The sequence below is a fragment of the Solanum stenotomum genome, chromosome 1 (genome assembly GCF_019186545.1).
Source record: "Solanum stenotomum isolate F172 chromosome 1, ASM1918654v1, whole genome shotgun sequence".
In the NCBI taxonomy this organism is placed as follows: domain Eukaryota; kingdom Viridiplantae; phylum Streptophyta; class Magnoliopsida; order Solanales; family Solanaceae; genus Solanum; species Solanum stenotomum.
The window spans coordinates 96,178,071-96,188,764 of NC_064282.1; the positions used below are offsets into that span (position 1 = coordinate 96,178,071).

Here is a 10,694-nt window from a genome sequence, read left to right on the forward strand (position 1 = left end):
TGATACAAAATTTTAAAATAAAATTTATATGTTGGATATATGTTTTGATAAAGAGTCAGTATTTTCAAAATCGTTTTGGGGGCGAGTCTCGGGACGAGGCGTACCAAAAATGCCGCGGGGCGTAAATTAAAAACGTAGATCCATAAGGCGTAAGTCCTAAAATTTGAGGTGTAAGCCCCGAGCATAAAAACGTAAGTCCTGGGTGTAAAAAGTACTCCCCGGCATTTTTAATTTATTTTTTTGAACTTTTTTTGCTTTAAATCATATTTTTTTATTGGTGTAATTATATTTCTCAAATATTAATTATAATACTTTTTTTTTCATTATTGATTATTAATACTTATCTCAAATAAAAATCATAAATCATTAAAATGTTTACTTTTGCTTATTTTATTAGTAATAAAACTATAAAATTGAATATATATGAGACTACGCCCCGTAGATCCATGGGACTTACATATCTCGGGGCTTACGCCTCACCCTGTACTGTATAAAACGTCTCGCCTCATGCCCCCGCCTTTTAAAACACTGGATAAAGTGATTAGGGATCGAGGTACGTCATTTATTAGGCAGTAGTAGAGCTAGCATTTTCGCTCAAGGATTCAAAATATGAAAACATAAATAAAAAAGGAAAATAAAACATGTATAGATAGTATAATTTTCCGCCGAAGGAGGTTCAAATGAACACCTTCAACCCTACTTATCTCTACCCTTCCACTTAGACAACAAAGAAGTGGAAGCAATAAAAGCAACAAAAAAAAAGAGACATGTGGAAGGCAACATAGTTGGGATGTCATTTGCGGAACTCGTTTTCTCAAATTCCACTAGGAAAGTCGTTTTCCTAAATAAAATATTTTCCAAATCGCGACAAATAAAACATGAAAAAATTGAAAAATGTATTATGAAGTTTTGAACTTACAACTAACTGCTCGATCATGAGTTGAGCTTAAAATGGAATATTGAGAATTCATATAGCCGAGCTCAACTTATTTGAGACAGAAACATAGTTGTTGTTGTTGTTGTAACTAACTGCTCGATAACGATGAAGTCTCCTACAAGAACACGAGGTGAAATGATATATATGCTTGAGATAACTATAATCTTTACATCACTTTCAGTTTAGGAGCACAGAGATATCATCATCTGGGGTAAAAAGAACTGTGAGATAAGTTGGCAATCGAAGCAGAATCGCCTTGTTTAAGCAAGTACTTATCCCAAGGGTCGTGAAGTTCCATGGTTTTCTCATCCACGAATGGCGGATTAGTAGGAGGAGGCAACTCTTCATCTTTCTTGACGAACATTTGTAATGCCTTAGACATGGATGGACGTAACGTTGGGATCTCTTGAGTGCACAAAAGTCCGACATGTAAGACTCTCGCGACCTCATTTTTCACGTTGATTGTATGGTTGTTATTCAACATGAGATTCGGATCAAACAGCTTCTCCATTATCCCGCATTGAAAGTGCTCCCACGCCTGTTAATTTCATCGAATATAAGAGTTAAGACCAATATGCAATAAGTTCTTCAAGATTGAAAATAGTGTGATAAAAAATTACAATGGAAACTAAGCTGTCTGTGTATTCGACGTGTTTGCTCCTGTTATTTTGCCTTCCAGTAACTATTTCGAGTAGAAGAATTCCAAAGCTGTAAACATCTGCTTTTTCTGTTAATTGGCCATGTGCTAGGTACTCTGGAGCCATATATCCTCTGCACATATTGTACCATATTAGTTTTCATGTACTTTTACGCAACAAAAGTAGAAGACAANGCCTTCCAGTAATGATTTCGAGTAGAAGAATTCCAAAGCTGTAAACATCTGCTTTTTCTGTTAATTGGCCATGTGCTAGGTACTCTGGAGCCATATATCCTCTGCACATGTTGTACCATATTAGTTTTCATGTACTTTTACGCGACAAAAGTAGAAGACGAGACGAAGAAATACTAACAATGTGCCAGCAATGGCAGTGCTTATGTGACTCTTGTCTTCTTGGAATGACCTTGCCAACCCAAAATCAGCAATCTTTGCACGGAACCTCGAGTCCAACAGGATGTTGCTTGCTTTTATGTCTCTGTGAATTATTCGTGTCTTTGTGTTTTCGTGGAGGTATACCAAACCTTCCGCGGTCCCTATGATTATCTCAAATCTTTTCTCCCAGTTTAGAGCTCTACCTTTGATAGAATCTGTCAATTTAAAGATTTGAATCAAATATGAAATGAGTTTTGCTTAAATGGAATAGTATAGATTCATATAGCTGATCCCAACTTTTTTGGGACCGAGGAGTAGTTGTGTTGTTGCAAAGTCTGGTTACTTACCAAATATGAAGCGATCAAGACTCTGGTTAGGGAGGAACTCATATACAAGAAGACTTTCCGGTCCTGAGCAGCTGCATCCCAATAACCTTACCAAATTCTTGTGCTCAACGCTACTGATTATGTTAACCTCGTTATAAAAATCTGCAGCTCTGTGTTTGTTGTTGAAGAACAGCCTTTTGACAGCAATCTCTCTCCCATCTGCCAAAACACCCTGCAATAAACCGCGCCTCAGACTTTGTTTAACATGAACACTTCTAGTATTGCATTACAACTTTTCAACCATTTCATACCTTATAAACGGTGCCAAATCCACCTTGCCCGAGCTTATTGGCCTCATCAAATGACCCTGTGGCTTTTTCAAGTGTAGAATACTTGAAGTTCAAGCTGTTGTCATTAAGGATCTTCACTAATTTCTCCGCGTCATTTGCACCTACAAAGTTCAAATTTTCCCGGAAAAGCACAAGTAGACCATAATGCCTCGAGTTAGTTCTTGAAAATTGCTTTCAGTACGGTTGTGTGCAAATGATCGCGCGATATATTCTCAGGTGAATATTATCATAAAGATACAATACATGTTCATCATTGATATCCTAATGACTTTATCACTAATATTTGACACAAAAGGATTTACCTTTTCTCTTCTTCTGGATTTGTTTGTTCTTCCAGACATAAATACCAATGACAGCACCTACTCCCAATACGACCACGGAGCTAACAACAACGATTATAATGACAACAACGTTTCCTACAATATCGTCATTTGAAAGAAAAAAAGACCATTTATCAGCTAAATTACGCGTTGAGTCAATAAATAACTGGCAAACCAGGACGAGAAAAGAGCAAAGATTACCTCCTGATGACGAGCCTTCACTGACGGAAATAGCATTGAGAAAATTTGTATCAGAATACCTCATGAAGCATCCAGTGTACAGAGCTCTACCTTCTGACCAAGGCAAGCATCCCAACATGGATGCAGATGCATTTTGCAGACATGCTGCACAGGAATTCGCGCTCAGTGTCTTCCAACAATCAGCTAGAACATAAGCTGTCTCGTTGGAAGGACCAGACACCGACACTTGAGCACGTGCAGTACCATTATTAGTCGGTGCATTTACAACTGCTTGCTGAATGGCTCGCCTAGCGTTCTGTTGGAACAATGTACTCTTTGTCGTCCTGTTTCCACATACATGTCTGTCCTCTGGACCTAAATACTGATCATAGAACGTGTAATTCTCCGCTCGCATAAAGCATCCATCAAGATAAATTCGCCCTCCGTTATAAGGGAAGCATTGGGGCAGAACCGTTCGTGCTTCAGCATAGCATAACACGCAGTCGAGTAAAGAAAGATCACCATAGCATTGGGCAAGTCCAAAGTTAGTGTCTGGTCCAGTGCCAGAAACTGCAACTCCATATCCTCTAGTTCTCATTTGTTGGCTTATAGTTTCCATAACTGCAACAAAATTTGGGACAAAAACTGTCGTATTATGCTCGAGTTGAGTACTACATGTGATCTGGACGGTCCGCGATCTTGGTTCACACACTGATGTATCTGGTAGAAGTAGGATCAACACAATAACAAAGAGGCTACATAAAATTGAAGGGGCTGGTATCTCCATTTTGCCAAGTGAACTGTACAACAGAGAAAACAATGTAAGAGGACTAATTGATGTAACATTTAGCTGACAAAAATAGACACCAATCATTACATCAGTCACTACTATATATCGTCAATAATCACCATATTAGTCACTACCATCATTAGCTATCATTACTATCAACCACAATTATCCGTAGCCACGACCAACTACCACCATCAACTGACAACCACTATCGTTAACCACTACTATTAGCTACTACCCAAGACCACCACAAACCACTTCTCTTCTTGATATAGTATTAAATGAATTATGTAATTGTCAAATTAGGCTTTGGGCTTAACTCACACTCCAAAAGCTAGCTCAAAGGGAGGAGGATTGTTCACGTCTTACAAGGAGCCCAACCAAGTCCAGTGTGTGCACATTCATGGATTAGGCCTTGGGCCTAACTCACACTCCAAAAGCTAGGTCAAAGGGAGGAGATTGTTCAAGCCTTTTAACGGGCCCAAACCAGTTCGGTGAGTGCACATTCTTGGACCGAGGCACACTGGTTGGGGAATAGACTAGTGACATGTTTATATATATGGATTTGGCCAATCATCTCCTCTTGAGCTAGCTTTTGGGATTAAGTTAAGCCCAGATGTCATATTTTAACATGGTAACAAAGTCATATTCATTCATGTTCGGGCACCTGATCCACACTCCAGTTTGGGCCCGGGCATGAAGGGGATATTAGAATCCTACATTGAGCTAGACCTGTTTATATGGACTTGGATAATACTTTCTGCTTGAGCTGACTTTTGGGGTTGAGTTAGATCCAACAGTAATATCGTTTATTAATTTTTAAATATTGACAAGTTTTATATATTCAGGTGTTGAGCAAACAAACAATATTAAATATTTAGCATTCAGATGGAAAATTGGTTCTATTTATTTTAAGTCAAAACTGTATTATTGTTAATCTTCATTTTTGCAGATTTTATACAAAAATCTTCAATACCAGTGAAATGAGCAATCGTTTTTTCACACAGCTGAACAGATTTCTCTTTTATTTCCTAAAGTTCAAAATCTGAGACCTCTGGTTAAAGACAAAACATCCACCGGAAACATGGTTTTCTCTTATGTTCATTTACTCCTTGGGAAAATTTCAAGTATTTTTTTTTATTAACAAATATTAAAGGGAAAATGCATAAGTACCCCCAACCTATGCTCGAAATCTCAGAAACACACTTATACTATATTAAGGTCTTATTACCCCGAACTTATTTTATAAATAATTTTCTACCCCTTTTCGGCCTACGTGGCACTATCTTCTGGGCCCAACACGTGTTGACAATTTTTTCAAGCTATCTGGTTGATAGTGCCACGTAGGCCGAAAAAAGGTAGAAAATTATTTATAAAATAAGTTCAGGGGTAATAGGACCTTAGTATAGTATAAGTGTGTCTTTGGGATTTCGGGCATAGGTTGGGGGTACTTATGTATTTTCCCAATATTAAATAACTGTTCCGCACTAAAACAACAACAACAACATACTCGATGTAATCCCACAAGTGGAGTCTAGTGATGGTAGAATGTATCCAGCCTTACTCTTAATTAACGAAAGTAGAGAAACTATTTCCGATAGACCCTCAGCTCAGAAACTAAGACATAATTTGCATCAGTGATAAAAACAGAATAAGGAAGAAAAAAAAAGGAACACTCACAAAATTAGATCCTCTGAGCACTGAGCGCTCAGAATTTATCGAATTTAGACTCGACGAAGAGAGATCGTCGAGGCAAACTGATCAGCTGTTGTCAAAGTTGTAGAAACAGAGTAATGAAGAAACAGAGAGAAAATGAAGGCACAAAAAAGAAGGGAATTTTTTTAATTTTTTATTTTTTGCTGAATGAATCAAAATGGAAATGAAAATGTCGATTATATTAATAAATTTGTGAGAGAAGTCAACTAGAAAAAAGAAGTGAAAAAAAAGAAGAAGATTATTTGTGTGCATTTTTTTCTAAAGAAAAGACTAAAAAAAAAAACAGTTGCAAATCAGCTACGAAGACTTTGAAAGGACGTGCCTCTTTTAACAGAAACTTCCCCTCTTAACATATTGGTACGGTGAGGCCAGTGGCGGAATCAGAACTTTGACTAAGAAGTGTCAAAATATAAAGAAGTAAAATCACTTAGAAGTTAAGGAGTGTCAATATGTAATATATATACATAAAAAATATTTTTACTCTAGCTACATAGTGTAATTTGAGACGAAGGGATGTCGGTCGACACCCCTCAACTACATGTGGCTCCGCCACTGGGTGGGGCTACAAGTGTTATACCGTCGAATTAAAATAAATCGAGTTAATAAATTGGGTTAAATCCTGCTTTAACCAAAAAAAAAAGTTAAAATTAGTCTTTCCTTTAGGAAATTTTAATTTTTGTCCATGAGGCAAACGTTAAGGATATTTCAAGACAAAAATCCTACCATATGCAACACTTAGAACTTAGGAACCTCCCATTAGACATAAGTGGGATTATGTGGGAATGAGTTGAGGTGTCTAACCGTGCAATCTCAAAGTTGGATCTATGCCCTTTTAACTTAACTTTATTTTGTATTTATGCTCTCCTATTTTGAGTATGCACAAGTAGGCAGTTAAATTTGTAAAAGATTGAACAAATAGACACATTCGTCTTATGTGGCATCCTACATGGAAATTTTGTTTCTACATGGTGTACTACGTGCATTATGCCACATAGGATGTGTATGTCTATTTCTTGAATCTTATACAAATTTAAGTATTGACTTATGCACATCCAAAGTTGAAGGGCATAGATGTCAAACGAAGTCAAGTTAAATGTCATATTATAAAGGCATAATACATAATAACATAAACATAACTCTTAACTTGGCATCAACTGACAACTATGACCTTTAGTTTTTGATATGCAAAAGTAGGCACTTAACTTGTATAAAATTGAACAAATAGACACATTCGTCGTACATGGCACCTTACATGACAATTTTGTGTCCTACATGTATTATGCCACATAGGACACATGTGTCTACTTGTTCAGTTTTATACAAGTTTAAGTGCCTACTTGTGCACGCACACTCAAAGTTGGATCGGAGGGCATAATTGTCCGCTAAAACTAAGTTACGGATCATGTTTATGTATTATGCCTATTATAAATATGTGTTAGTTATTAATTAAGGTCAAGTTAAGACATCTATCCATGTATTAGGAAAAGAAAACAAGATACTCCCTTTTAATTAACCTGACATAGTTTGTCTCAACATAATTTTTTTAAAAAAAATGAGTAGTTTTTAAAGGTATAATTAAATATGCCCTTTAACTTGGCTTCAAATTACATTTTACAAGTTTAAGTGTCTACTAGTGCATACACAAAGTTGGAGGACATAATTGTAAAATGAGGTCAAGTTAAAGGGCACATTTATATATTATGCCTTTTTTAAATGTNTCAAGGATAGTGCCACGTAGGCCGAAAAGGGGTAGAATATTATAGATAAATTAAGTCCGGGGGGGGGGGGGAATAGGACCTTAGTAAAGGTTAGGTGTGTCTCTAGGATTTCGGGCATAGGCTGGGGGAGTACTTATGCATTTTCCCTTTTTAAAATGAGTAGTTTTTAAAGGTATAATACATAAATATTCCCTTTAACTTGGCTTCAAAACACATTTATGCCCTTCAACTTTGGGTGTGCACAAGTAGACACTTGAATTTGTATAAAGTTGAACAAATAGACACACATGTCCTAAATGGCATCCTACATATCACGTGGTGTCCTACATGTATTGTATCATGTCGGACTCATGTGTCTACTTGTTCAATTTTATACAAGTTTAAGTGTTTACTTGTGCATACACAAAGTTGGAGGACATAATTGTAAAATGAGGTCAAGTTAAAAGGCATATTTATGTATTATGTCTTTTTTAAATGTGTGATCTAAAAATATTTTGTGAGGCTATAAGCTTTTTGAAACTGGTGTATTTAAATATGTCATAAATATTTATGTGTTTATAAAAAATTCTCTACTTGTCAAAAAAGAGCTCTTTCACCAAGAAGAAGTTTTGGTAGAAAGACAAACCATTACCTAAGTCGTCATCCATCTCAACTAAACTTCAATATAATAGTAGTATAATATAATATAGATATTTTTTTTTAATTATGTCTCTAACATGTCATTTTCATATGTAAAATGGTTTTGTTTTCTATGCTTTACAGCATAGACAAATCTCTTTTTGTTAGATAACATCAAGACTTACGAGTTATGATGTAATGATCTTTAGCGGTAATTGTTTAACGGCAATAATTGAATTGTCGTTAAAAACATATTTTCAGTGTTGGTAAAAATTTTATCACTCTTTGATAATGTGTATATTTGTTGCCGCTAAAAGCTATTTTTGTTGTAGTGTCTAATTTAATACCATATTAAAGGTGTATAATCATTCGCTTAAGATTTTCACTTTAAGAAGGTATTATCTAACTATAATCAATTAGTTTGTGTTTTGGCCTTAATTATTTATTAGTTAATCATGATAAAGTGCATTAATGTTGAACAACTATATTTTGTTTTTGTAGAAAACTAAGATTAATAACTATTCAAAGTAAACTATTTTTGTGGGGACTAGAAAATAATATTTTCAAAGTCTTCCACTTTAGGACTTTTGTTTCAATTTACGTGTTTTTTTTTTGTTTTAAAAAATAAGATCATGTTTATACTTGAAGAATGTTTGGCTAAGTTTTTAGAAAATTAAAGGTGCTTATTTTAAAGAGTTAGAATGTTTTTTTAAACTTTTAGGAAAAAAAATAAATGTTATTGAGAAGAGAAGAAATTGAAAAAAGTGTATTTTCTCTAGAAATAGTAAATATCTTTGGAATCTTCGCCAAACACAAACTCGGCAACGGTATTGATAAATGCATTTTTTTCAAATTGATTAGTTAAAAACAAATTGCTACTCTATGGAAATACTTATTTGGAAAGCACTTATGACAAAGAAAAATAGTTAGCATCTCACTATATTATTTAAGATCACGAATTCAAAAAATATTTTGATACATTATACAAATGTTTAATTTATGATTACAATTTTTTTTTAAAGAAATTTTTTACATTATTATATTTTATGGTCAATCAAATAAAAATACCTAAAATGAATTGAAGGAAGTAAATATTATTCCATTTGATGGTCCAAGGAATTGCATTTAATTAGGTCATTACATGCATGTTGTAGAAAGTCAAGAAGTTTTTGTTGATAATAGAAGTTTCTTTTATCAACTTAATTTACACGTTAGTCATAGAATTCATAAACTTCATATACTGACTTCGTCTTTGGAGGACAATGTCCTTATCAGAGTACTATTGTTCATTCTCAAAACTTGAATTCGAGATCTCTTACTGAAGGTGGAGGGAACCCAATAATTAAATCATGCTATGAATTTGATGGCAAGTTCAAAATTCATAATTAACTTCAAATCCTGACATTCCCGAAGGGAAAACGCTCTGTACCAGGGTTTTCTTATCCACAAGACTTGAGACCAATACTTCTAATTAAGGGCAAAGGAATTTCACCAAATCCTTGGTGGTAACGGAGCTAGTCAAGAAATTACACTGTATACATAGGAATAAAATTATATATATATATATATATATATATATATATTACATTTTTGAACTTTTTATTCTGTTGCTTGAAATTTGAAACCCCTTTGAAAGCGGCTTTGATTTTGGTATGGACTGGCCCACTTGATTTTGGGCTCAATTAAGAGAAGCCCAACTAGAGGTCCAAGAACAAACTCAAAGTCTGACTACCAAATGTTGATAATTCGTCATATTTTCTTGTCATAAATCTCAACGATCGTCAAATATTAACTATCAAATCTTGAACAATTGATTAATAATATAATTAGTTTCAAACAATACTAGGAGAATCTATTGATTAGTTAATGTAGATTGACTTAAATAGTAATTATACTATGAATAAAAAACAATTTTCTTATGATTATCATTTTATATTGTTATTTAATAAAATCACATGTTACATATGCATAAAGTGGTATGACTTCAACAATGTCAGCCAATTAGACTTGGATTCAATCATCCATTTTTTTTTGTTAATGTGTTTTGACTTATATATAAATCGTTAGTATAAGAAAATGTTTATATTGTCAAATTATTTTTATTTATTATTTGCACTTAATGATAATCATAATCTTAATTATTATCAGCTCAGTCATTAGATTTATTTATTTTTAGATCCATATCAAAATATTAGTTTCATTAAAATGTGTTTTCAAAAATTTCTACAAAGGTAACAATTTATCAATTCCATTTGTTTATACTATTGTCATCGTTCGATATTATCAACTATTATGTACCACTATCACTAACCATCATCATTCACCACTATGCATCATCCACAACCACCACCATTTTTGTTATCAAATATCAATCACTACAATCCGTCATCATCATCATTAGCTATCATTTACAATCATCACATCGATCATTATTGCCACAACAATCACCAATCACTACTGACAATTATCACCATTATTAGCTATTACTATCATCCATTACATACAACTATTAATCACAATTGTCAACCACCAGTACCACTAGCTATTACATAACTATAATATCATCATTATCCGACACCATCCCAATCCAGCACCCACAAGAACCACTACCGCTAGCCCTTACCATCTCCAACCTCCATATAACTATTAAAAAATATTTTTATTAATATTATATTAGATTAATTTAGTATTATTAAATTTACTATTTAT

At 34.1% G+C, this 10,694-nt stretch overlaps 1 protein-coding gene across 1 annotated transcript; it reads right to left on the bottom strand.

Annotated features, from left to right (window-relative positions):
* Positions 1 to 1,078: 1,078 nt before the first annotated feature.
* On the bottom strand, positions 1,079 to 5,714 carry LOC125866377 (cysteine-rich receptor-like protein kinase 2). Its single transcript, XM_049546769.1, has 8 exons — positions 5,614 to 5,714; positions 3,165 to 3,943; positions 2,946 to 3,059; positions 2,605 to 2,744; positions 2,315 to 2,525; positions 1,948 to 2,182; positions 1,558 to 1,708; positions 1,079 to 1,475 (listed from the first exon to the last, which is right to left on the bottom strand). Exons 2-8 carry the CDS (start codon positions 3,928 to 3,930, stop codon positions 1,140 to 1,142), a joined length of 1,953 nt encoding a protein of 650 aa, XP_049402726.1. The 5' UTR covers positions 3,931 to 3,943; positions 5,614 to 5,714; the 3' UTR covers positions 1,079 to 1,139.
* Between the last annotated feature and the right edge of the window lie 4,980 nt (positions 5,715 to 10,694).

Coding starts and splice junctions, on each gene's coding strand:
- LOC125866377 (XM_049546769.1), bottom strand. CDS start 3,930: ATGGAGATACCAGCCCCTTCAATTTTATGTAGCCTCTTTGTTATTGTG. Junction 3,060..3,164: donor TGAAGGCTCGTCATCAGGAG/GTAATCTTTGCT, acceptor ACGATATTGTAG/GAAACGTTGTTGTCATTATA. Junction 2,745..2,945: donor AATCCAGAAGAAGAGAAAAG/GTAAATCCTTTT, acceptor TGAACTTTGTAG/GTGCAAATGACGCGGAGAAA.